The 27,761-nt window shown below is 45.5% G+C and overlaps 1 protein-coding gene across 1 annotated transcript; it reads left to right on the forward strand.

Moving 5' to 3' along the window:
- The first annotated feature begins 926 nt into the window (after positions 1 to 926).
- Positions 927 to 27,411, forward strand: CLCA2 (chloride channel accessory 2). Its single transcript, XM_079981220.1, has 14 exons — positions 927 to 1,488; positions 5,933 to 6,070; positions 8,356 to 8,506; positions 10,115 to 10,223; positions 10,847 to 11,015; positions 12,296 to 12,523; positions 13,053 to 13,280; positions 14,584 to 14,761; positions 14,958 to 15,064; positions 17,523 to 17,744; positions 21,381 to 21,651; positions 22,203 to 22,373; positions 23,947 to 24,183; positions 25,903 to 27,411. Exons 1-14 carry the CDS (start codon positions 952 to 954, stop codon positions 26,328 to 26,330), a joined length of 3,174 nt encoding a protein of 1,057 aa, XP_079837346.1. The 5' UTR covers positions 927 to 951; the 3' UTR covers positions 26,331 to 27,411.
- The last annotated feature ends 350 nt before the right edge of the window (positions 27,412 to 27,761 follow it).

Raw genomic sequence — 27,761 nt, forward strand, 5'->3', positions numbered from 1 at the left:
GATGGCTCTGTGGTCTAAACCACAGAGCGTAGGGCTTGCCGATCAGAAGGTCAGCGGTTCAAATCCCTGCAACGGGGTGAGCTCCCGTTGCTCAGTCCCTGCTCCTGCCAACCTAGCAGTTTGAAAGCACGCCAGTGCAATTAGATAAATAGGTACAGCTCCAGCGCTGCTCTGGTTCTCCAGAAGCAGCTCAGTCATGCTGGCCACATGACCCAGAAGCTATACGCCGGCTCCCTTGGCCAGTAAAGCAAGATGAGCACCGCAACCCCACAGTCGTTCGCTACTGGACCTAACCGTCAGGGGTCCCTTTACCTTTACCTAGTCTTAACAACATCTGGAAGGCTGCCAGCTCTTCAAACCTGCTCTATGGCACACAAGACTCCTGGAGGAGCTAAAACTGCTGCCTGTATGAACCCACACCAAAGGGTCTGCGTACGACTCCTTCTTTTGTAGTGATCCCCCAAAGCCCTGTAATACCACTCTCAGGAATAGCATGTTTCTCCAATACTTTTGAAGTGGCGTCTCAGGGTCTTTAAGAGCATTTGGCTACTTCTGTTATGCTCAGATTTTTAACATAGAATCATAGAACGGTAGAGTTGGAAGGGACCCCAAGGGTCATCTAGTCCGGCCCCCTGCAATGCAGAAATCCACAACAGATGGCCATCCAACCTCCGCTTAAAAACCTCCTTGGAAGGAAAGTCCACAATCTATACATATTTGTATTATACTGCCACTCATGCTACGTTTATGCATTCTGATGGTAAACATCACCTGGGACAAAAGGCCGATTAAACTTGTTTAAATATAAGTAAAGCTGCTCGACGTGGTATTACAGCTGCCAAGGTGCCAGGAAGATGTGAGTTCTGTCTTCCACTCTCGCTAGGGGACTATCTGCTGTAAGGCCGTCCAGTCAGAGGGCACATACCCGATCTATCAGCTTCCCTTGCGCCCATGCACGACTTTTCTCCGGGAGAGGCGAGCGCAACTTGGGATGAGGGCTGCGATTTCAGAAGAAGTTGCGTCCCGTCTGAAAGGGAGAACAACCCATGCGCAAGAGAAACTCTCCATTTCCCCCGATCTCGAGAAGCAGCTGAAGTGAGAGCAGATGAAGAAATCCGAAGCGCCCGCGGGGGAGGGAAGACAAAAAAACAAAACCACAAAACACAAATCCCGTCTCCATACGACGCGCCTCGTTTTTGCAATCTCCTGATCGTTGCGCGCAGCTGCAACAAAACCTGCCGCCGTCGTTGTCTTGCGAGGGAAGCGCTGCGGACTTCCGAGGTGCTCCTCCAGAAAAGGATGGCCAGAAAAAGCCACGCGGGGGCCGGCCCCGTGGGGCTGCTGGGGCTGAGCGTGGGTCTCGCCCTCCTGCAGCTCCTCGGAGGGGGGGTCACCGCCGCGACGCTGAAGGGCAGCGCTTACCAGGGGCTGCTGGTCGCCATTCACCCCTCCGTCCCCCAAGAGGCGAAAATCGTCTCCAGCCTTAAGGTAAAAGATGAAGGGAGGAGGCAACCGGCGCTGTTGCCAATGGACCCTTCGCGCATCTGGTGATGGGAAGCGGACCCGAGGGGGAAGGGACCCCGCAAGGTCACCCAGTCCAACCCCCGCCCCGACCCCGCAATGCAGGCATCGCAGCTAAGTCCTGATGGCTCTGCCTGCCTACGATTGTCATTTTACCTCTTTGGCATCGCGCACACCTTCCGCGTTGCGGTTATGTATCGCTACCTGGATTGCCTTTGCGCCTTGGTGATTCAGATTTTGCCTGCCCCTGCCCCTCTTAGTTTACCAGCGGGCACGACTGAGCACATTGAAGATGCTTCTATTGTCTCCCTGTCTTCTGAACTCCGCACGAGTCTTCAGTTGCAAGGGTGAAAATATTTTTTGTTTGCAAAACACAGCTCTAATGCTATAAAAAGGTGGCAGGTTGTCTGTGCCAATTTCGCGACTCTCAGCGGTTTAATGCGTTCGGGGGGGGGGGGTTCTATGAGAAATCCAGCAGTTGCACATCCCACCCGCCTTAAAGAGTTGGTCACGGTGCTCGTGGTGTTGCATAGACTTCCCTTTGCGCCTTTACGCAAAATGTATTGATGCATCTGTTCTTTAAAATTCTGTTCCGTAGCTGCACGTCGAGGCATCTTCCACAAACATGCGATGTTTCTGAACACATTTGTTCCTCTGCACCTTTTGCGAAGTACTTTTCTCATTTCCGTGCTCAGCAAGAGCTACAGCTACCCTTGTATTGATCAGATCCAAAGCATTCACGGAGGAAAGTGTGGAATCCCAAGGATGCTCGCTGTGATCTGAAGGTGCATTTTGAAAGAACAAAGGTCGTTAGGCCCACTGCCTGCTTGTTTGCATCCTTTCATTCAGCTGGTATTGGGGGGAGAAGTATCTTCCTTCATCTATGGAAGGTGGTGTCACTGTCAACAGCTCTTATTCTGCCTAATGCTCCTTTAGCGAGTATATACACCAGGCACTACAGAATGGCCCTGTTGGCTTCCGCTGATGCTGACTTTGGGCGCATAGTTCGTAAACTTTAGGGTACTTTAGTCTCAATAAATGCAGTTGGAACCTAAGACAGAAGGCAGCCTGCCTCTCCAAAGGATGGCTGCTGCTCCTGACCAAGCATTCAAGGGGGGGCTCAGTGCCGGATTTACGTATAAGCTAAACAAGCTATAGCTTAGGGGCTCCCCCAGTTAGGTCTGTAAATTACCATATAGCATAAATTCAACACAAAAAACTGTGACAATTTGTTGTTGACAAAGGACAGCTGAACATATAAAGGGCCCCATTACCTTCAGTAAGGGATGCGGGTGGCGCTGTGGGTTAAACCACAGAGCCTAGGACTTGCCAATCAGAAGGTCAGCGGTTCGAATCCCCGTGACGGGGTGAGCTCCCGTTGTTCGGTCCCTGCTCCTGCCAACCTAGCAGTTTGAAAGCACATCAAAGTGCAAGTAGATAAATGGATACCGCTCTGGCGGGAAGGTAAACGGCATTTCCGTGTGCTGCTCTGGTTCGCCAGAAGCGGCTTAGTCATGCTGGCCACATGACCCGGAAGCTGTACGCCGGCTCCCTCGACCAATAAAGCGAGAAGAGCCCCGCAACTCCAGAGTCAACCACAACTGGACCTAATAGTCAGGGGTACCTTTACCTTTACCTTCAGTAGCTAAATCTGGCCCTGGGGGCACTACTGACCTCCCCCCACATGCTCTATCTCTAGGCAGATCTGGCTGCCGTCCTAACCCTAGTTACCCCTAGGGCGACGAACCATTTCTACCTGTCAAATAGCTGCCAAAAACTGAATGGTAATCTTAAATCCAGATATATAAATATTTAATAGTAAAGAATAATGTTTGGGATCCTGATCCCCTATAGTTATGGATTTAAAATCTGAAAGTGTTCCCCCTCTTTTTTGCTCTACATCTGGACTGGATCTGTTCTCTGCTTCCAGCGGTCAGGAATTAAGGGACTTTCTGTGCCAGACTTCACTGCAGCACACCCTGAAAATTATGAAGTTGCACCTCTTTCAGAATTCACCAGATCTTCTGGATCTGGGTGAGAAAGGTCATTGGATATACCTGCCCAGGGCTCTGCAAACTACGTGTTACTTCTCATGGCTTGTTCGTTCAGCTCCTACAACTTCCTGCTCCACTCCTCCCTCCTGGCTTCTTCCCCGATGTAACTGGTTCCAGACAGGCAGGGACTTGTAACCCTATTTACAATTTCAGGAAGTCATAGACTGTGATCCTTGGATGCTGATAAATCTATTGTCAGTGAGATGAGAAATGCAAAGTTGTTCCCCCACATATCCCCTGTGCCCATGGGAATAGCCTTCTCCTAACTGGAGAAATGGTGCTTTTATGCCAATCTCTTCTAGCATTTCTGTTTAGCAACTATAGCAAGCCACATAAATTAATTAATTAATTAATTAATTAATTATACTCCACCCATATGGCTGGGTTGCCCCAGCCACTCTGGGCGGCTACCAGAAAAAACACACACAATCAAACATCAAACATTAAAAACTTGTCGAGACAGGGCTGACTTCAGATGCCTTCTAAAAGTTGTGTAGTTCTTTATCTCCTTGACATCTGAAGGGAAAGTGTTCCACAGGGAGGGCTCCACTGCCGAGAAAGGCCTCTCCTTGGTTCCCTGTAGCTTCAATTCTTGCAGTGAGGGAACCACCAGAAAGCTCTCAAAGCTGGATCTCAGTGTCCAGGCAGAACAATGGGGGTGGAGACACTGCTTCAGGTATACAGGACCAAGGCTGTTTAGGGCTTTAAAGGTCAGCATCAACACTTTGAATTGTGCTCAGAAATGTACTGGGAGCCAATGAAGGTTTTATGTGGTCTCGGCAGCCGCTCCCAGTCACCAGTCTAGCTGCCACATTCTGGATTAGTTGTAGTTTCTGAGTCACCTTCAAGGGTAGCCCCATGTAGAGCGCATTGCAGTAGTCCAAGCGGGAGATAACTAGAGCATGCACCACTCTGGCGAGACAGTCTGCGGGCAGGTAGGGTCTCAGCCTGCGTACCAGATGGAGCTGGTAGACAGCTGCTCTAGACACAGAATTGACCTGCACCTTCATGGACAGCTGTGAGTCCAAAATGACTCTCAGCCTGCGCACCTGGTCCTTCAGGGGTACAGTTACCCCATTAAGGACCAGGCAGTCCCCCACAACTGCCTGCCCCCCCTGCCCCCTCAAAACAGTACTTCTGTCTTGTCGGGATTCAACCCCAATCCATTATCCTCCAACCGCCTCCAGACAATGTATCAAGGAAGGGCTGCGAAGGAGTAGTTAAGAATGCAGTCCTGAACACACTTACTAAGAAGTCAACCCCATCGGATCAAGTCCGCCTTTGGAGTAAACATATGCATAGGATCACATTGTTCAGAATGCTTCTAGAATTAGTCATATTTATTGTGAGGAGAACAGATTTGTGTTTCCTCAGCTCAAGAATGCGTGTGAGGTGAATCCAATTGTTACATGATAATGGCAAGCTTGGTTTGGAAATCCCTTTGGATTTCCTAGTAGAATGGACATGCCATATCGACACTGTGGTGCTTGAACCCTTCTGTTAAGATGGTGGATTTAAGGAGTGGCCTGGAGAGGTCTAGTTTTAATGCGAGTGAACCTGCTGCAACAGAAGCCGGTTGTTTTTGCTGCATCAGCCTATATTTACAGTTGTGAAATTATTGAGGCAATTATAATTGCCCAGACAAGCTGTGTGTAGTGTGTGTTTCGAATCTGGCTTCACGCACGCTGCATGAAAGCTACTGCTTTGAAAGCGTTGTGAAATTGATAAAATAGTCCTTGTGTCCTGGCACTCTGTGGTAGAATTTCTATGTAGTTTGAAGCACAAATGCTTCATCTTTAGCTATGAGGATCGAGGGAAAGGTTTGCCACTTTTCAGTTATCATAAAATGTTTTCATAAGCAGCAAAGCATTTCAGGAATGCAGATATCACTACCAAGCCATTTTCTGGCATTTCTCCTGCCTTCCTCAGCCCTGCAGCTGCTTATTATGGGTTGTTTTAGTCTGTGTTCGCTGTACATGCCTTGCACTTCCAGTGCTGGGATTTTTTTTATCATCCAACGTGTGTTATGTATCCCGTACTTTGTTATAAAATACCGCCATTTAATGTGTTGGTTCACAAACCAGCTTCATGCCATTTGGGGTCTTTAAACCATTCCTAACTTCAGCACCTCTTTTTCTAGAAAAATAGCACTGAATAGGACAAATTATTAATTAAAAATTTCTGGGTTAACATAATCTTCACTATTTCTCAAATCAATGTTCCTCCCCGCCCCCCCCCCAGCTTCATTCCAGTCTGACTTGCTGATTGCACAATGATTTATGAGTTTACACTTTCCTCCTTGCATGAGCTAATGATTCTCGCTAATCCACTTTCCTATCATTTCGTTCTCTTATTAGGAAATGATTACTGAAGCTTCCTTCTACTTGTTCAATGCTACACAAGGAAGGGTTCATTTTGGGAGTGTCAAAATTTTAATACCTGCAACATGGGAAAGAAACAATTACGCAAAGCCAACGCAAGAGGTGTACACAAAGGTACGTATTAAGGGCAGTGTCCTGGGCCTGCTATCCTCATTTCTTCCATCCATCCGCCTCCAGTTAAAATAGTTGCTGAACACAGTAAAGGTAAAAGGTAAAGGTAAAGGACCCCTGGACAATTAAGTTCAGTCAAAGGCGACTATGGGGTGCAGCGCTCATCTTGTTTCAGTACTAAATGGTAATGCCTTTGGATACTCTGTTAGTAGGGCTTTTTAAAAAAATGTAAACGTTAGTTGGATCCAAAATTCTCAAGATTGTTCTGATCCTAATAGATGCTGGTTTGCTACAGGCGTGCATATAATACATGCACTTTTTTGTTTGGCCAAGCATATCCAGATATGTATAATCTTGATCTGTGCTTTAATCTGGTTTTTAGCTTATCATTGATTTTAATTATCTTTGTTCTAAACAGTTGCATTTTACTGTTTTTGCTGATTATCTCATTGTTTTATTCTTCTCCATAAACCGCTTTGAGGCTTTTTACAATCAAGTGGTATATAAATTTTACTAATTGAATGAACAGCATATCCCGTCCTGTGAGTTTATTTGCTTGCATAGGGAGTGAATCTCAAAGCTACCTTATTTGTAGGGGGAACATAATGTGTAAAGTCATTTCAAGATTTGCTCAGAACAAATCTTGTACGCTCCATTGCTAATAGCACAAAGAGCAGGTTATTTCTGATCATGTGGTAAGTACAGCTAATACAGTACAGTGGTACCTCGGGTTACAGACACTTCAGGTTACAGTGCTTCAGGTTACAGACTCTGCTAACCCAGAAATAGTACCTCGGGTTAAGAACTTTGCTTCAGGATGAGAACAGAAATTGTGCGGCAGCGGCACAGCGGCAGCAGGAGGCCCCATTAGTTAAAGTGGTACCTCAGGTTAAGAATAGTTTCCGGTTAAGAACAGACCGGCCGAACGAATTAAGTTCTTAACCTGAGGTACCACTGTAGTTATCTACTGCCCACACCCACAGTGCATTTGTGTGCCTCTTCATACCTTCCAGCTTTTAAATGTGCTGTGTTGATGCTATCATTAATCAGAGGAGCCAACTTGGGTCCCAGGTTATGGGTGCCCACTGTGTGTGGCATCATGACGTCATGCACGCCCCCTGGCCTCAGAACCTGACTTCCAGTGGCACCTCTGAGGCCTCAGAGATGCTGTCCGAGGCCTTGCAAAACCTCAGAGGTTGTGGGGGCCCCCTGTCGTGTGGGTGTTGAGCACCCACAACAACATTTTTGTGGGTGCCCAGGTATCCAAAGCCCCCTATAGTTGGTGCCCCTGTTATTAATTAAAAAGCATTAGGACTTACTGTATGTTGAGACTTCATTCCTCTTCACGTTTCTCTGGTAGTAAACCTCATTGAACTGTAAAGTTAAAGTTAAAGTTAAAGTTAAAGTTAAAGTTAAAGTTAAAGTTAAAGTTAAAGTTAAAGAAGTTAAAGAAGTTAAAGTTAAAGTTAAAGTTAAAGTTAAAGTTAAAGTTAAAGTTAAAGTTAAAGTTAAAGTTAAAGAAGTTAAAGTTAAAGTTAAAGTTAAAGTTAAAGTTAAAGTTAAAGTTAAAGTTAAAGTTAAAGAAGTTAAAGTTAAAGTTAAAGTTAAAGTTAAAGTTAAAGTTAAAGTTAAAGTTAAAGTTAAAGGTACCCCTGCCCGTACGGGCCAGTCGTGACCGACTCTGGGGTTGCGCGCCCATCTCACTTAAGAGGCCGGAGGCCAGCGCTGTCCGAAGACACTTCCGGGTCATGTGGCCAGCGTGACGAAGCTGCTCTGGCGAGCCAGCACCAGCGCAGCACACGGAAACGCCGTTTACCTTCCCGCTGGAGTGGTACCTATTTATCTACTTGCACTTTGAGGTGCTTTCGTACTGCTAGGTTGGCAGGAGCAGGGACCGAGTAACGGGAGCTCACCCCATCGCGGGGATTCGAACCGCCAACCTTCTGATCGGCAAGTCCTAGGCTCTGTGGTTTAACCCACAGCGCCACCCGCGTCCCTTCTTCATTGAACTGACTGGGTCTTATTTTTGAGTAGGCATGCATAAGATTTCACTGTCAAGTGCAATCTCATAGTATGACTAAAAAGGGTGCAGTTTAGTACTTTTGCAGTTCAAAAACATGTTTACTATATTCCAATGTGTCTGTTCTGGGTGGGTGGGGGTGGAGAGTATTATGAAATCTGACTTATGACATGTAAGTAATTGTTGGACTGAACTCCTGCTTTTGTCAGTAATTAATAATAAGCGTACCTATTTCAAACCTGCTCATTAAACAAAACTTTCATTTTAGGCAGATGTCATTGTTGCTCCTCCTTATTGGAAACATGGACACGATCCATACACATTGCAATATGGAGGGTGTGGAGAAAAGGGAAAATACATACATTTCACCTCTGACTTCCTGGTAAATAATGATTCGATTGGAATCTATGGACCACACGGTAAATCCTAAACAAATAATTATTACCTTTCTTCTTCCGTTACCTTTTGTGTTTCAAAAAAGTACAATTTTAAAATCTCACATCTGCATCGTAATCAACAAAGAATATCTTTAATAATTAACAGTAACAGTGTCTTCATACGTGACTCTTTTTAGTTTTTAATAAACGTTTATCACACTGTAAAGTATATATATGTGTGTGTGTGTATATATATATATATATATATATATATATATATGGGACGCAGGTGGCGCTGTGGGTTGAAGCCTCAGCGCCTAGGGCTTGCCGATCGAAAGGTCGGCGGTTCGAATCCCTGCGGCGGGGTGCGCTCCCGCTGCTCGGTCCCAGCGCCTGCCAACCTAGCAGTTCGAAAGCACCTCCGGGTGCAAGTAGATAAACAGGGACCGCTTACCAGCGGGAAGGTAAACGGCGTTTCCGTGTGCAGCTCTGGCTCTGGCCAGAGCAGCGATGTCACGCTGGCCACGTGACCCGGAAGTGTCTCCGGACAGCGCTGGCCCCTGGCCTCTTAAGTGAGATGGGCGCACAACCCCAGAGTCTGTCAAGACTGGCCCGTACGGGCAGGGGTACCTTTACCTTTACCTTTATATATATATATATATATATATACATATACATATATTGCATACCATATACCATTGTGATAAATCCACCTATAGTTAACATTCAGTATAAACACAAGGGAACTGGTCCTTCCAAAAAAACTCATAACATTTTCGAAACAGAAATTAAGTACTGGTTGTTGAATCTTGAAACCAGAAGCCTCACATTTGAATTGGGACATGGAGTATCATATTACTACATATTACTTTTCAGATAATGGGGGGAAATAATTGATTAAAAGCAGTGGTTTCTTAAAAAGGAAATTTATTAAATGGCATGCTCTGTTTGCTAGAGGAAATTTCAAATATTTTCCTAGCACCACAGCAATCGAGAGATAACACAATCTCTCGATTGCTGTGGTGCTAGGAAAATATTTGAAATTCTCCAAAATATTCTCTTGCGATAAAGGCACTGACAAAGTTGGGAAGGTGTCAACTTCTGAAAATTGGCACAAACTGGTGCCATTGGCAGCCTTAAGACACTTGGACAGCTGCATTTCATAAGCTGCAATAGGCATCCTAACTGGGCTGGGGGTTTCACTGCAATTGATAGCCAAGAAAAATGTCATTGGGGTTCCCTACAATGACCTACAATTTAAAGAGTGACTGTTTAAGGGTCTCAAGACCAGATTTGTGTTTGGTAAGCTTGCAGATTCAGCTTTTGGGGGAGGCTCAACCAGTTAGGGCAGCCTTTCTCAACCTGTGGGTCCTCAGATGTTGTTGGACTACAACTTCCATAATCCTTAGCTAGCAAGGCCAGAGCTCAGGGATGATGGGAGTTGTAGTCCAACATCATCTGGGGACCCACAGGTTGAGAACCGCTGAGTTAGGGTATCAGTACAGGAACTTGAACTCTTCCTGTCTTACAAGTCAAGCACACAACCCCCTTTCCTGCAACACTACCTGCTCTGTAGCGTTTGCTTCTATGGGACTGTTTTAGATTACTAGCAAGTGTCTCAATGCAATTTCCGTGCTTTTATTTATACAGGCAGGCTTTTCGTCCATGAGTGGGCCCACCTTCGATGGGGGGTATTTGATGAATATGACAGTGAAAAGCCTTTTTACATATCGAGTCAAAACCAGGTGAAAGCCACCAGGTAAAATTTGTGTATGTGCAGGTGTGTTCAAACTAAACAACTCTGTATATAGTTTGCAAAAAACACCTTATCAACAATGTGCGGCATTTCAACACCTTCTATTACATGGAATCTTAAATAATATCTACAATGCCAAAATAATAATGACATGTGCCATTCAGTATCTCAGCCAAACAGTTTGAATATTCCTGAATTAAGTTCATGGGAGCGATTCTCTCTGTATATACTTGTGATGGTGAGATCCTGACAACGAGATGCCTGGATTTCAATCTCTGTTTTGTGAATCTTCTTCTGGTCGGCCCAAAAAGGAACTCTGAATTGTACATAATGAGCTTGTAATAACTTCATTCAATACAAACCATAAACAAGGACAAGAATTGTGGGCGTAAGACAACTCGCTTACATATAATGGCAATTCAATGCTCCACCAAATAAATCGCCTCTAACTGTGCTCTTTTTTGTAAAGACTGATGCAGCTGCAGCCACAGGTGTGCTTTTTTCAGAATAAAAATTACCTGCTTCATGTTTCTTTAAAAGTTTTAAACGTTTGTTTTCTTTTGCACTCACACTCCCTTGGGGAGCACAATATGTTCATGTCCCGATTGCCTTGTGCCTATTCCTAGGTGTTCTTCTGACCTAACAGGAATTTATGTCTGCGAGAAAGAATCCTGCACTGAAGGCAGCTGTGTCATTGACCAGGCAACAGGGCTCTTAAAAGAAGGGTGCACTTTTATACACGACAAGGAACAAAATGCATCATCCTCCATAATGTACATGCAAAGCTTATCTTCTGTAAGTACAGTTCAAGAGAGATCGTACATGACGTTTCCTGTACTTAAGGGATGGGGAAACTGGCTGAACTGCATCTCCCACATCTCTGACCATTGGGCATGCTGGCTGGGGGTGGTTGGAGTCCAGCAGCATCTGAAGGATCAGTGGCTGAAGGTTGCATGTAGAAAAGGGGGCTTATATCTTCCCAGGTGTTTAGGTGATGTTCTTGAACGTATTGCTCATAAAGCCACTTCCGCACTAAGAAGGAGGTGGGGTTGCAGGCTTCATGGCTTCTCCACACGCGCAGAGGCCCCGCGTGATTGGAGAGGATTCCTGGCTGCATCACCCCCTAGCCGGCCAGTCAGCTGGCTCGGGGGTGGGGCCTGCCCTATAAAGGCAGGACACGGCCGGGGATCTCCCTCTTTGCAGCCTGCTAGCTGTTCCTGCTTTTTCCCCGCCCTCCCACCCTATAAGATTTTCTTTCTGACCTTGCTATGGACCTTGGTTGGTCGCCGTTGAGGGGCCTGGTAGGAATTTTTCCACTTGGCAAATTGGCACCAGCCACTTGGTTTTCGCCTACCTCATAGCAAATCGTCACAACTTCCTGGATATTCTGGGCAATCTGTTTTTGTCATTCGCAATTGTTCGTTTCCAGAAGAAGATGGGATGGAAACAGCACTCTTGGAGCTGGGAGCCTTTCTCTCTAAGCCCTTGTGTGTGTGCGATTTCTGTGGTTGCTAATGGAGATGCTTTCTGCAAGTGTTTCACACAATCATAGAATTGTAGAGATGGAAGGGACCCAAGGGTCATCTAGTCCAATGCCCTGTGATGCAGGAATCTCAACTAAAGCATCCCTAAACAATGGCCATCCAACCTCTGCTTAAAAACCTCCAAAGAAGGAGAGTCTAAACAGGACTCTCAGAGAACAACCTCCCGAGGGAGTCAGTTCCCCCATCAAACAGCTCTTACTGTCAGAAAGTTATTCCTAATGTTTGGTTGGAATCTCCTTCCTTGTAACTTGAAGCCATTGGTTCAAGTCCTACCCTCCAGAGCAGGAGAAAACAAGCTTGCTCCATCTTCCACGTGACAGCCCTTGAGATATCTGAAGATGGCAATCACATCTCCTCTCAGTCTCCTCTTTACCCAGGCTAAACATACCCAGCTCCTTCAACCGTTCCTCATAAGGCTCTGTTTCCAGATCTTTGATTATCTTGGGTGCCCTCCTCTGTACACGTTCCAGCTTGTCAATATCCATCTTAAATTGTGGTGCCCAGAACTGTCTTGCTGTTTTCTGTTTTCAGGTGTTTGAATTCTGTGACTCAAGCAACCATAACGCTGAAGCTCTCAATGCCCAGAACAGGATGTGCAGTTACAAAAGCACATGGGATGTCATCATGAGTTCTCATGACTTTAAATCCGATATTCCTCTGACCAGCAACAACAGTCCTTTGCCCCCAACCTTCTCACTTTTACAAGCAACAGACAGAGTGATCTGTTTAGTCTTGGATTTTTCCAGCAGCATGGATGAGGTAAAGTCTTACTCTTTGAACACCTGCTCTGAAACTGAAATTCCCTTGCTTTTGTTTTCAAAAGTGCTATCGATTACAGAGTTTATTAAAGATCACCGATGTCAGGTTAGTGTCGGAGAATAAAAAATTTGTTTTTATTAAAGTTTTTTTGTATTACAAAACAAACACAAACAGGGAAAGGCACATCTATCGTCTCTACTTTCAATTCATGGTTTTTTTCACAGTTCATTTACGTTTAGTGAGAGATACTTTTGTCACAGACATCTTGCAGTTGGGGAGATATATGGGGCTATTGTTATTCCATTTTATCCTAACCTCTCGCATTACCAAGAAGAAGAACAAACTTTTAATGATACCTCTTTCTTTTTTCCCAAGTAAGTCTTCTGCTGGGAGAACCACATGCAAATTTTCTGGTTGTAGGAGAATTCTTGAACAGGCAGTATACCCTGCCTGATATTGTTTCCGTGAAAACATGTTGCATTATTATTTGTGGGCGAATGAATAACAGGTGATATTTTACCTCCTACAGAACAATCGAATCATTCGGATGCGTCAGGCAGTAGAAGTATATCTACTGCAAATTGTAGAAGAGAACTCCTACATTGGGGTTGTCACATTCAGTGAAGGAGGAGAAGTAAAATCTCAGATCCGGCAAGTAACGAGTGCTGATATACGAAAGCAGCTTGCCTCCAACTTGCCAGTTGCTTCATACGGCGACAGAGCAAATGTTTGCACGGGTGTACAGCTGGCGCTGCAGGCGAGTCCTATTTATTATTGCCTCTCTTGCCGCATTTCGGCTCATAGGAACATTTTTGGTTTTTGATGCAGGAACTGGAACTATTCTTGTGGGGCAATTGTGTAGTCACCCAGTGTTTTTGAACAGAACTTCCAAATGCAATTGAAAAGAAAAGACTTTGGAAAGGTCCTCTATCTAGCTAACAAGAGACAGCAAATCGGGATACAGAAGGAAAAATAGAAAACTTAAAAAGGAATAAAAATAAACCGAAATGAGTCCCACATTAAGTGTTCAGACTCATAATCCTTGTTTAAGTTGCAGTCTTTTATGCATGGAACTTACTGAATTTGAGAGGTCGCCGGCCGGAGTGATTCTCACCCTTGCGGCTGATCCGTCATGCAATTTAGTTATTAGCCACAAAAGTCTTTTGTCTATTCCCCATCGTGCTAGTTTTCCCCAAAGTAATCCCCTGGTCGCACCTGGTCTTCATAGGACTTAATTTCTGGGTTGACATGCACTTCCATAAAAACACAGCAAGGGAGTAGACAGCATGCAAAATTGCAACAAAATAAATAAGAACATAGAAGATCTTGCTGGGTCAGGCCAGTGACTCATTTAATCCTGCATTCTGTTCTCACAGATGCCTGTGGGAGGCTTAGAAGCAGGGCTTGAGCAATAACAGCACAATAAAACCACCTGCAAAAAAACACACAACAACATAGGTTGATGAGGGTGAAGTTCTGTACCTACAATAATAAATTGGCTCTCACTCAGCATCTGCTGTGTCAGAAGTAGGCAGACTTTAGGCTCGAAGATTTCCTCCCCTGAAAACTTGAGGTCTGGCACCCAGAGCCAGGGCAAAACAGTGGCTTGAGTCAATTGTGTCCTGTTGTTAAATAAGTCTTATTTTGCAGATTAGGAATACTAAGTCTGAGATAAATAAGTGATGAGCATAAGGCTAGACATGGCAGATATTATTATTATTTATTTATTTCATAGTTATTTTTTAGATTTGCTTCCTCCCTTGCTCCCATTGCTGATGTCCTCAACATTTATAAATTCCACAAAACTCTTACTATTTAACAATTAAACAATTTCACAAAACCCTTACTATTTAACAATTAAAACCATCAAAGAAATGGATGCTTTTCACTGCCTTATTTTTCTCGAAAGTTGTCAGTATACAAATCTTTGGAAATACATGACTTTAGTCCTGTGGATATGAATCACAGCAATATAGTGAAGTATTAAGGAGTCTCTTAACTTGTGACATTTTCTTTGCCAAGAGTGTCCTTCATGTTCATGGTAAATTATTTGCTTCCAGGTAATTAAAAAACATGATGAAAGTGTTTCTGGTTCTGAAATCATCTTATTGACCAGTGGAGACGACAGTTCACACAGCAAGTGTTTCTCTGATGTCATTGACGCTGGCTTAGTCGTTCATACCATCGCTCTGGGGCATTCTGCATCCCAAGAACTGGAACAACTGGGCAAAATGACAGGTAAGACTGTCTGTTTTAGCAATAGCAAACACCCTTTGTGGTTTTTGCTCATAAAACAAACAAGACTATTTCAAAGGAAAATTCAGTGTGAGCCAACGTCTGGACAGCTCCATTATTCTCTGAAATAATAACCTTGTCAAATGAAGTTAATTTTTTATTCACCTTTTAAGATTTCTCCTTGTACTCTCTTTTTCAGGGGGGCTGAGTTTTTTTGTCACTGATAGACAAGATTCAAATAGCCTAATAGACGTATTCAGCGCCATTGTAGCAAGTGATGGAGATACCAGCCACCAGCCTGTCCAGGTCTGTTCATGTAGATACTGTATATCTTGCTATAAGGAAGGCTGTTTTACATACGGTAGTAAGGCGAATACATTTTAATAGGAGGCATGGAGAAAGCATTTATGGAGCCAACACATTCATTTATTCATAATCTGTTATTTTAGAGCATTATTTTAGTTTGATAAAATAGAACGGGTGCCCCTTATATCTCATACTGCAGCTCTAGACTTTTATCTCAAATTTTGTATTATTTGAATTTGATATGACTGCTTGGACAACAATTAGTCAATTGAGGGCATATTGGGAAGAAGAAGGCAGATGTAATAAAAAAAGAGAGAGAGTCTTAGAACCATAGATTTGGAAGCAGCCACAAAGATCATTCTGTCCAAATCTTTCATCCAACATGGGACTTGAACGCAAGGCCCTGAGATTAAGAGTCTCATGCTTTACTGATGGAGCTATCCCTCAGGTATGCATGCAGTCACTTGCACTGTGAGCTTAATTTCCTCAGGCTGTACAGTTTGAATGGCATTGTGGCATTACAAGCAACTGATCGCTCGTTCAGCTCTCAGTATTGCCTCTGTCTATGTTTCAGGTGGGATGCGTATCTTTTTTGGGTGTGTGTGTGTGGATGAATTAAAGCAGTATACATACAATTTATGCATTTATCTATTCAGCACCACTTTAAAAAAATAAAGTAACAACACCCAGAACAAAAAAAAAAAACTTTTTTTGAAAATTGAGGGAGAAGGAAGTTTCTTTGTGATAACCATCTTTCCCAGGCCCACCAATCCAAAGGTACCTTCTACTTGAAGCATAAAAAACTATTTTAAGCATAGAAAACACAATGAAAGCATTCCAGAGTCACACCCACTGCTCTAAAAGGGTTACACCTCCCTTTCCTCTCAGTTCACTAATTTCCCATCCCACTGTCCTGACCAGCTCCTTTCCCAGAACCAGATATTCGTGTTTTTTTAAAAAACCAAACAAACTGTGGTGACATGTTTAATTTGGCCCTTTGTCATTCCTGTCTGGAATGTGCAAATCTTACAACTTACCTTAATAGCTCAATTTACTTAGTTATCAACTTAATTATGTACATACTTGCTCTGCTTGTTGATGCAGCCCATGGCAAGTTATAAAAGGGCCTATAGGTACCTAAAGAAGGTAAAAGGTAAGGACCCCTGGGCAGTGAAGCCCAGTCAAACTTGACTATGGGGTTGCGGCGCTCATCTCACTTCAGGCCGAGATGACAGACAGCTTTTCTGGGTCATGGGGCCAGCATGGCTAAACTGCTTCTGGTGCAACAGAACGCTGTGACGGAAACCAGGATGCAAAGAAACACCATTTACCTATCTACTCACACTGGCATGCTTTTGAACTGCTAGGTTGGCAGAAGCTGGGGCAGAGCAACGGGAGCTCCCCCATTGTGTGGATTTGAACCGCCAACCTTCTGATCAGCAAGCCCAAGAGGCTCAGTGGTTTAGACCACAGCACCACCCACATCCCTATAAAAGAAACCACAGAGCCTAGGGCTTGCCGATCAGAAGGTCGGCAGTTCGAATCCCCGTGATGGGGTGAGCCCCCATTGCTTGGTCCCTGCTCCTGCCAACCTAGCAGTTTGAAAGTACATCAAAGTGCAAGTAGATAAATAGGTACCACTCTGGCAGGAAGGTAAATGGCGTTTCCGTGCACTGCTCTGGTTTGCCAGAAGCGGCTTAGTCATGCTGGCCACATCACCTGGAAGCTGTACGCCGGCTCCCTCGGCCAATAAAGCAAGATGAGCACCACAACCCCAGAGTTGTCCACGACTGGACCTAATGGTCAGGGGTCCCTTTACCTTTAAGCACAGGGAAGAATAACAATCAAGGCTGTAATCCTGAAAACAAGTATGAATCTTCCATTCCATTGAAATCCATGAATTGCAGCCTAAGGGTTGAAGTGCTGTTTTGTGATGTGTGCTGTCTTCTTTTGGGGGTGGGCTGGGGGTGCTGGGGAGGTAGAATCCAGAAGGAACTTACCAGTAACTGCTTACTCGCTCTGCGATTGCCATAGTACTCATCTGCCAGAGTGAGCAAAGAAGGTATTTTTGGAACATGGCTGTGGCTGAAAAGGTGTGGATTTTGTTTCAGGGGATTTCTGTGCCCCTATCTGGCTTTGTTAATTTGTTTTAATTGCTTGTCACCCGTAGTGTTTTTAAATGCGATAAAGGATCATTACGATGTCAATGTGTGCCAAATGGAATATTTCAACTGGGGCTTATTTTAAATTGCTACATAACAAAAGAGGATATGTTAAGCAGGCATGGCCAGTCTTGGCCCTCCAGATGTTTTGGGACTACAACTCCCATCATCCCTAGCTAACAGGACCAGTAGTCAGGGATGATGGGAATTGTAGTCCCAAAACATCTGGAGGGCCAAGTTTGGCCATGCCTGTGTCAAAGCAAATGGGAAGTTATCATTATTCTGGTTTTGTACAGATTGAAAGCACGGCTGAAAGGGTGAAGGGCAATGGTCAGATTGAAAGGTCGACGATTATTGACAGCACAGTAGGAAACGACACATTTTTCGTAGTGACGTGGCTGGCAAAGGAACCCAGTATCGTTCTTCGTGGCCCTAGAGGAAAACACTTTACAAATGGGGAATTTGATGTCGATCCACTTTTCCGCACAGCTCGCCTGCAGATTCCGGGGATTGCTGAGGTAACAGTGAATTGTCCTTCAGTTGTTTCTATCGGGGACTTGCCTTTGGATGGAAAAGGAATACGAATCAATCTGGCTAACATGTTTCATAAATACACACTCACACCCCGCTCACACACGAAAACAATTCTCACTACAGCCAACCAAAGACAACCAACCACACCTTAAGCCACACCCAACTTCTCTCACCACCAAGGAAATACGTCAAGTGAATAGGAAGAGAACCCACACAAGTAACACTGACACAATCCCTCACACACACTAAGTAGAATGATAGAAGCATAACCACCTGACCCCACCCCACTCGCCACACACCCTTCTCCCCCCTTTTCCCTTTCCTTTTCCCTCCCTTCTTCTTCTTAATTGTTTAAACCAATTCGTGAACCAAGAACTTATACATATAATAATAATAATAATAATAATTTATTATTTGTACCCCACCCATCTGGCTGGGTCTCCCCAGCCACTCTGGGCGGCTTCCATAAAAACCAAAAATACACTAAAATATCACAGATTAAAAACTTCCCTGAACAGGGCTGCCTTAAGATGTCTTCTGAATGTCAGGTAGTTATTTATTGCTTTGACATCTGATGGGAGGGCGTTCCACAGGGCAGGCGCCACGACCGAGAAGGCCCTCTGCCTGGTTCCCTGTAGCTTTGCTTCTCGCAATGAGGGAACCGCCAGAAGGCCCTCGGCACTGGACCTCAGCGTCCGGGCAGAACGATGGGGGTGGAGACGCTCCTTCAGGTATACTGGGCCGAGGCCGTTTAGGGCTTTAAAGGTCAACACCAGCACTTTGAATTGTGCTCGGAAACGTACTGGGAGCCAATGTAGGTCTTTCAAGACCGGTGTTATGTGGTCTCGGCGGCCGCCCCCAGTCACCAGTCTAGCTGCCGCATTCTGGATTAGTTGTAGTTTCCGAGTCACCTTCAAAGGTAGCCCCACGTAGAGCGCATTGCAGTAGTCCAAGCGGGAGATAACTAGAGCATGCACCACTCTGGCGAGACAGTCCGCAGGCAGGTAGGGTCTCAGCCTGCGTACCAGGTGGAGTTGGTAGACAGCTGCCCTGGATACAGAATTGACCTGCGCCTCCATGGACAGCTGTGAGTCCAAAATGACTCCCAGGCTGCGCACCTGGTCCTTCAGGGGCACAGTTACCCCATTCAGGACCAGGGAGTCCTCCACACCAGCCCGCCCCCTGTCCCCCAAAAACAGTACTTCTGTCTTGTCAGGATTCAACCTCAATCCATTAGCCGCCATCCATCCTCCAACCGCCTCCAGGCACTCACACAGGACCTTCACCGCCTTCACTGGTTCTGATTTGAAAGAGAGGTAGAGCTGGGTATCATCTGCATATTGATGAACACCCAGTCCAAACCCCCTGATGATCTCTCCCAGCGGCTTCATATAGATGTTAAAAAGCATGGGGGAGAGGACGGAACCCTGAGGCACCCCACAAGTGAGGGCCCAGGGGTCTGAACACTCATCCCCCACCACCACTTTCTGAACACGGCCCAGGAGGAAGGAGCGAAACCACTGTATAACAGTGCCCCCAGCTCCCAGCCCCTCTAGACGGTCCAGAAGGATGTTATGGTCGATTGTATCAAAGGCCGCTGAGAGATCCAGCAGAACTAGGAAACAACTCTCACCTTTGTCCCTAGCTCGCCGGAGATCATCAACCAGCGCGACCAAGGCAGTTTCAGTCCCATGATGAGGCCTGAATCCCAATTGGAAGGGATCCAAATGGTCCGCATCCTCCAGGCGTGCCTGGAGTTGTTCAGCAACCACGCGCTCAATCACCTTGCCCAAGAAAGGAAGATTTGAGACTGGGCGATAGTTGGCCATACTGGCCGGGTCTAAAGATGGTTTTTTAAGAAGCGGTTTAATGACCGCCTCTTTCAGCGGATCTGGGAATGTTCCCTCACAGAGGGAAGCATTCACCACCCCGCAGAGCCCATCGCCCAGCCCTTCCCGGCTTGCTTTTATTAGCCAGGATGGGCAAGGATCCAGGAGACAGGTGGTTGGTTTCACGCGTCCAAGCAGCCTGTCCACATCCTCGGGGGTAACGGATTGAAATTGATTCCATGCAACTTGACCAGACAGAGCTCTAGCACTCTCCCGCCCCGGCACTGCTCCCACAGTGGTGTCTAGCTCCCTCCGAATATGAGTGATTTTATCTGCAAAAAACTTTGCAAAATCGTTGCAGGAGATCTTGGGGTCTTTACAAGGCCCCGGTGGTAAAGGTGGTTCCGTTAAATTACGAACCACCTGAAAGAGTCTCCTGCTACTATTTTCTGCAGATGCAATAGAGGCGGTGAAGAAAGTCTTCTTCGCCGTCGCTATCGCCACTTGGTAGGCTCGACGTTGAGCTCTAACCTGTGTCCGGTCAGATTCAGAGTGAGTTTTTTGCCACCGACGCTCTAGCCGTCTCAGCGATTGTTTCATCGCCCTCAGCTCCGAAGAAAACCACGGAGCTGTCCGGGCTCCATGCAATCGGAGAGGGCGCTTCGGAGCCAGACAGTCGATAGCCCTGGTTAACTCCGCATTCCAGCGGGCCACCAGGGAATCAGCTGAAAGGCCATCAACATGGGATAAAGCATCCCCTACCACTCTCTGGAAACCATTTGGATCCATTAAGTGGCGGGGGCGGACCATCCGAATTGGTCCCACCTCCCTGCAGAGGGGATGGGTCGCAGAGAAGTCCAGTTGCACCAGGAAGTGATCTGACCATGGCACTTCTTTTGTTTCACTTTTACTTAGTGTCAGATCACCCACGTCACTAGAGGTGAACACCAGGTCTAAGGCATGTCCATGACTATGAGTTGGGCCAAACTTATTCAGGGACAGCCCCATGGAGGCCATGCTTTCCACGAAGTCCCGAGCAGCCCCTTGTAAGGTCGTGTCGGCATGGATGTTAAAATCTCCTAGGACAACCAAACTAGGTGTCTCCAGGAGAAAATCCGCCACGACCTGAAGCAGCTCAGACAGGGAGTCCTTGGTGCAGCGGGGAGGTCGGTACACCAAAAGGAATCCTGTACTGCCCCTATTGCCCAACTTCCAGAACATGCACTCAGAAAGCTGGATCTTCCCAGTAGGACGCCTGGTGCAAGCTAGTGACTTCCTAAAAATCACTGCAACCCCCCCTCCCCGCCCACATGACCTGGGTTGCTGTGCGTAAGAGAAACCTGGTGGGCAAGCAGCGGCAAGGACAGGCCCATCTGCTTCCTCCAACCAGGTCTCTGTCACACATGCCAGGTCAAATCCTCCATCCACAATCAGGTCGTGGATGGCAGTGGTTTTATTCATCATTGACCTGGCATTACACAGCAACACCTTCAGGTCATGTAGGTTTCCCCTGTTGATTCCAGTATCCATCTGGTCAAGGCCAGACCCGGAGGCAGGGATAGTCTTCAAACAACGACTAAACCTGCCTCCTCGGTAATGACACTGACCACTAATAATGAAACATCTGTTCTAGATATTTCCCCACATTTATTATGCTATTTTTGTGATATACAAGTGGCACGAGAAAACTTGGTGTACTTATTTCTACAGCATTATTCTTGTTTATAAAACCCAATAAAAAAAATCTATTTAGGCTGAACGCTTTTGAGCATATATAAATTTGTTTTTCAGGCTGGGGATTGGACATACTTACTCACTAACTCTCATGGGCTCCCTGAAGTTCTCACAATGACCGTGACCTCGCGAGCCGTAAAGTCTGATGTGTCTACCATCACCGTGAGAACCCACACGAATAAAGATACAAACGCCTACCCAAGTCCAATGATTGTGTACGCACAGGTTAATCAAGGCTTCTCTCCCATTCTTGGTGCAAATGTGACTGCCATTATTGAGCCAGAGAGTGGAGATCCAATTATCTTGGACCTTTTCGACAATGGTGCAGGTAACATATGTTTTTATAAGTTTATTTTTTTAGTTATAGCTGATGAATGGATCAATCTGCTTCAGGTCAGATTCCTGTCCTGTTTGTACATCAATTTTTTTTTAAAAAAATCCACAGGTAAAATGTGTGTTTAAGTTGGAAAATGTGTATTTTATTGCCAAAAAAATGTACTTTATCCTAAAACACATATTTTAAACACATTTGGGTAAGGTTTTTGACTGAGAATTGCACTGGAAAATTTGGAGAAGTCCAAATATGAATGACAGTTTTAAGTCCAGAAGGTATAAAGGGAAAATCAATTGCATATGAGTTGAATGGCAATGGAACACAATGGAGTATGAAGTGAGAAGTGTGTCCCATAAGGCTTGCCGTCAAGTAAATATGTATAGAATTGCAGGCTTAGTGGTACTTTTCACCATTACTTAAACAATATTATATTTTAGGGAATTTTTTGTGGGGTGGCAGAAACTGGCTGATTCAAGCACAGACTAAGAGGATTTTTCCAAAGCAGATTAAACACTTTTTGTCTTTGTATTCCCTCGCTGCTGCAGGTGCAGATACGATAAAAAATGATGGTGTGTATTCTAAATACCTCTTTTCTTTCGCGAGAAACGGAAGATATAGCTTGAAAGTCCGCGTCCAGAGGGACAGCCAGACAATTAGCCCATACCCTGCAACGCTCTGGAGCCCTGCAATGTATATTCCTGGTTACATAACAAATGGTAAGGCTTTGGGATGTCAGTCGTCAAGCCGTGCTCTTGAGCCTTGTTTGCCTCCATGGACTTGAACAGAAGGTGTTCTCAGTGTATTACATCTTCAGCGAGAAGAAGCACTACTCTGCACAAGCACCGCTATGGAAATATTTAGGGAGACAACTATGTCATGGCCACAGGCTGGCTCTTTGAATTCTCTTCATAATCATGTGGAAAACTCTAACCAGGCTGTATTGGCTGTATTTCATGGAAAGCTGAATCTAGTTTTAAAAAAACTCGTCAAGCAGTTTACATGAATGGTCCATTGGGATGAAATATTTCTAGATGCTTACATCCTAGAAACATTCAGCCTCCGTAGTGTGTTTTGTAGCTTTATTGTGCTGAGCTCTCCTTTCTGCCCAACCCAGTTATCCTCTCTGAAGGATGCTGAAGCCTGTTAAGGTCTCAGACAGGCTATTTTTCTTTTCTTCCACTCCCCCCCCCCCCAATTTGGCACCCTCAGCATTCTGTGGCCAAATCGCCCTCATCATTCTGTAGAGGTCATTGGGCATAGGTCCTTCTTTCAGGACATTGGTTTCTAGCAGCTTTTAAAATAAAAATTGAAATTGCAAGTACATATATTGTTACATGAAGGGACGCCGGTGGCGCTGTGGGTTAAACCACAGAGCCTAGGACTTGCTGATCAGAAGGTTAGCAGTTCAAATCCCTGTGATGGGGTGAGCTCCCATTGCTTGGTCCCTGCTCCTGCCAACCTAGCAATTCAAAAGCACGTCAAAGTGCAAGTAGATAAATAGGTACCGCTCCGGCGGGAAGGTAAATGGCATTTCCGTGCTCTGCTCTGGTTCACCAGAAGCGGCTTAGTCATGCTGGCCACATGACCTGGAAGCTGTACGCCGGCTCCCTCGGCCAATAAAGGGAGATGAGCGCCGCAACCCCTCAGTCAGTCACGACTGGACCTAATGGTCAGGGGTCCCTTTATCTTTTATATTGTTACATACTTGTCTCCATAATATGAAGTCTCCATAATATGAAGAAGCCCATACCTTCTGTGTTGGGGTAGCCCCATTTTGCTTCTAAGGGGATAGGCATCGGACGAACCAAACTCAGTATTAGAAGGAATGGAGATGATTATTGCTGCTACTGGCTAGTAAGGGCTTTCCAGGGATAGAGCCACGGGCATCACAATGGCTAACCTGGCTGGGGCAGGGTAGCAGCAAGGTCAGGATTGTGTGGTTACATCAGAGGGACCATCAGTGGCCCTCTGAACCAATCCAGCACTCCCCTGTATTGCAGCGACGAGGTCTCAGCCTCACTCCAGCCCTGCAGCAGCAAAACCAGTGCTCTAACCCACCATTTATCATGTTACTGGGCATCCCCAAAGTTGTTACCTTAGACGGAACCTGGGTGTTTCTCCATGGAAAACACAGGTTCTACCAATGAGATAGGGACCCATTGCTGTCAGGTTGTTTATTTCCTTTCTGGCCTACTTGCCCCAAAGTCCATTAGTCCCTAGTTTGTTGGAAGCATGCTCAGCTGGTCTTTAGCTCTCTTTTGTGTATTTGTTTATGTTGGTGTGGCATAGGTACAATCCAGATGAATGCACCGAGGCCATTGATGAATAGTGAAGATACGCACATCAGTTCTGGGGGCTTCAGCAGAATGGCTGCTGGAAGTGCTTTCACCATATCTGGAGTTCCCACTGGCCCCTATAAGGATGTGTTCCCACCATGCAAAATTACTGATTTGGATGCCAGAACAGAAGAGGACAAAATTGTTTTAACCTGGACAGCTCCAGGGGATGACTTTGACCAGGGACAAGGTAGGTTCAGTGTTTCTTATTTTCTTTGCTAATGAAAACTGTTTAAAAGTAGGGTGTTTTGAAAAAAACCAACAACCCCAAAAAACAACCACCAGTGTTTCCCAAACTTGGGTCTCCAGCTGTTTTTGGACTACAACTCCCATCATCCATAGCTAGCAAGACCAGTAGTCAGGGATGATGGGAACTGTAGTCCGAACACAGCTGGAGACCCAAGGTTGGGAAACCCTGTTTTAAACTACGCTGATAAAATCTGCAAGCAAATCCATATTGGATGTGCACCGAGCTTTGGATATATATATACTTTTGAGACCCATAAATATAAGTAAAACAGAATTCCAATTCAAAATGACCCTCTGCACATCTCTGCTGTAACTTGGACTCTGGAAATCCTATTTGTAGAGGGAAACCGGAAACCAAACAATTCCTTCCTTGTTTGTTCCTTCTTAAATATCATCATAGCAAGTATTGGTGGTGATCCTCTCTTAGTTAAATCTGCTCTTTACTGCAGTAGTTTTGCCCCAGTAGTCTCAGTTTGTGGATCAGTTGCTCTGCATGCTTTTATACACTTGTCCAGTTCTGCTGCCCATGGATAACAGAGATATCTTGTGTGCTTTTGGCAGAGAAGAACATTTAGAATCATAGAATCATAGAGTTGGAAGGGACCCTGATGATCATCTAGTTCAGGGGTAGGCAACCTAAGGCCCGTGGGCCCAATGTGGCCCAATCACCTTCTCAATCCGGCCCACAGACACTCCAGGGATCGGCGTGTTTTTACATGACTTGAATGTGTCCTTTTATTTAAAATGCATCTCTGAGTTATTTGTGGGGCATAGGAATTCGTTCATTTTTTTCTTCAAAATATAGTCCGGCCCCCCACAAGGTCTGAGGGATGGTGGACTGGCCCACAGCTGGAAAAGGTTGCTGACCCCTGATCTAGTCCCACCCCCTGCAGTGCAGGAATATGCAACTGTTCCGTACGGGGATCAAACCTGCAACCTTAACGTTATCGGCACCATGCTCTGCCAGTGTTCCCCAACCTTGGGCCTCCAGCTGTTTTTGGACTACAACTCCCATCATCCTTGACCACTGGTCTTGCTAGCGAGGGATGATGGGAGTTGTAGTCCAAAAATAGCTGGAGGCCCAAGGTTGGGGAACAGTCTAACCAACTGAGCTATCCAGATAGGAATGCCTTGCTGATGTAGCCAGAATGGCTCTATCCATGTACAAGAAGGGAGATATCAACAGGTTTGAGAAAACCCCAATATTTCAGATTATTATTATTATTATTATTATTATTTTTAAAAAAATAATTTTGGTGGAAACCCCAAAACAAACTTTTAAGGACTGGGTAATCCAACAGTTTGTGGGGGCTCCAGAGTGAAAGAGGGTAGCAACACAGTATAATTTTTTTTGCAGGGCCCATTTACCCGCATGTTAATTCAGACGCAAATTTGTATCTGTCTCTGAGTGCTGACAATGGTAAAAATGCCCTTGGTGTCCTATTGTGTCCTTAGACTGAAACCATTGTTTTTTGCTAATTATATCCTGTTTGGTAGTATTGTCTGTTTATTTTGGTTGGCTAAGGCTGCAATTCTGTGAGCACTTTCTTATAAATAGGCAATAGCTTGGGGTGAAAAGTTGAATCCTGTTACTTCCAGGCAACTGCAGGAAAAATACAACACTTTATAGCCTTTTGTTATCTTGGTTTTTTTTCTCCAGCTGCAAGATACGAAGTGAGAATAAGCCAAAGTTCTCTGGAACTGAGGGAAGAATTTGAAAACGCTGTACCCATAAATACCTCCGGCTTGGCACCTCAGCCTGCAGGTTCCAAGGAAATGTTTGTGTTTAAACCAGAAACCTCGGCAAACATCACCCTAATTTACATGGGCATCCGCACAGGGGATAAGTCTTTCTTGTACTCTGACCTCTCCAACATAGCCCAAGCACTTATTGTTCCTGGGAATGCTACTCACATTGCTCCTACCAAGTACAGTGCCTTAGCAGTCATTCTGACAACATGTGGGCTGCTGGTATTGGTTGCTTCTTGCCTTATTGTAAGCACCATTCTATGGACTTCGAAGAAAAGGAAGAAAGTAGCAATTGATGAAGCCATACTATCACATTCAGATTCAGCATTGGCAGTTTAGGCATTTTCTTCTTTTGAAGTTTAGTCGTTGTTTAGTCATGTCCGACTCTTCGTAAACCCACGGACCAGAGCACGCCAGGCACTCCTGTCTTCCACTGCCTCCCGCAGTTTGGTCAAACTCAAGCTGGTAGCTTCGAGAACACTGTCCAACCATCTCGTCCTCTGTCGTCCCTTTCTCCTTGTGCCCTCCATCTTTCCCAACATCAGGGTCTTTTCCAAGGAGTCTTCTGTTCTCATGAGGTGGCCAAAGTATTGGAGCCTCAGCTTCAGGATCTGTCCTTCCAGTGAGCATTCAGGGCTGATTTCCTTAAGAATGGATAGCTTTGATCTTGCAGTCCATGGGACTCTCAAGAGTCTCCTCCAGCACCATAATTCAAAAGCATCAATTCTTCGGCAATCGGCCTTCTTTATGGTCCAGCTCTCACTTCCATACATCACTCCTGGGAAAACCATGGCTTTAACTATACAAATATAACATAACCAGGAAAGAGATCTTGGGATTATGGTGGGTCGCTCGATGAAAACGTTGACCCAGTGTGTGGCAGCAGTGGGGGGGAAGGAGAAATCTATGTTTAGTGATAATTAGGGACTGAAATGAGTGCTCACGCCTGCCTTTGTGGACGCCCTTTGCGGGACCGCATGCAGCACCTCGTGGGACCCACCAGCTGGTTGGGCTGGCCTGCCTTCCTGTGTTAGTCATTGAAGGTTCCCGCCAAGCCTCAGTTAGCCAATCAGTTCCACGGGGAGGTGGAGCCAGTTGCTTAAATAGGAGGTGGAGCCAGCAGCAACCATGCGGTTGGCTCCAGAGCTTCAGGGTCCCCTCTTAAAGGGGTTTGTAAAATGGGAGTCACTGGCCATACACTGAAAGGTTGTCAGTGAACTCCCCTGCGTTGCGGGGATATGGGGTGGGCTGTCTGCGTACACAAGCATCTTGCTGTACACCCTCCCATGTCCCATTCACCCTGAGGAGCTCCAGTTCCTCTGGCTGGGGGGCTGGGAGGGATACATGCCCAGTGCCTAAGCCAATGCCTTCCTACATTTGAAAGGTTTAATAAAGTTGTCGCCAATTTTTAATTCCATAACACGTTGTCACAAGTCATTATTCATTCTGGTGGTCTCTTGGGGCTGGGGGATCTCTGCCTGGGCACACAAATAAAATCGCTGATATGATATTTATAGAATTCTATGATGTGAACACACTTGGAATACGGTACACTGTTCTGGATGCCAAAAAGTAAACGTTAGAGTTGGAAAAGGTTTGGAAAAAGGCAAGCCAAATGAAGCTGGGTCAACTCTCCTATGAGGAAAGGTTTTAATATTTTGCATCTTCACTCAGGAGACAGGGCAGCTTGCTGCTGAATAACTGGGGACCATGAGCAAGCCAGTGCCGCTGTTCTCATTTTCTGCTTGTCATCTTCCCATTGGCATCTGG

Source organism: Podarcis cretensis (assembly GCF_951804945.1).
Source record: "Podarcis cretensis genome assembly, chromosome: 6".
Taxonomy (NCBI): domain Eukaryota; kingdom Metazoa; phylum Chordata; class Lepidosauria; order Squamata; family Lacertidae; genus Podarcis; species Podarcis cretensis.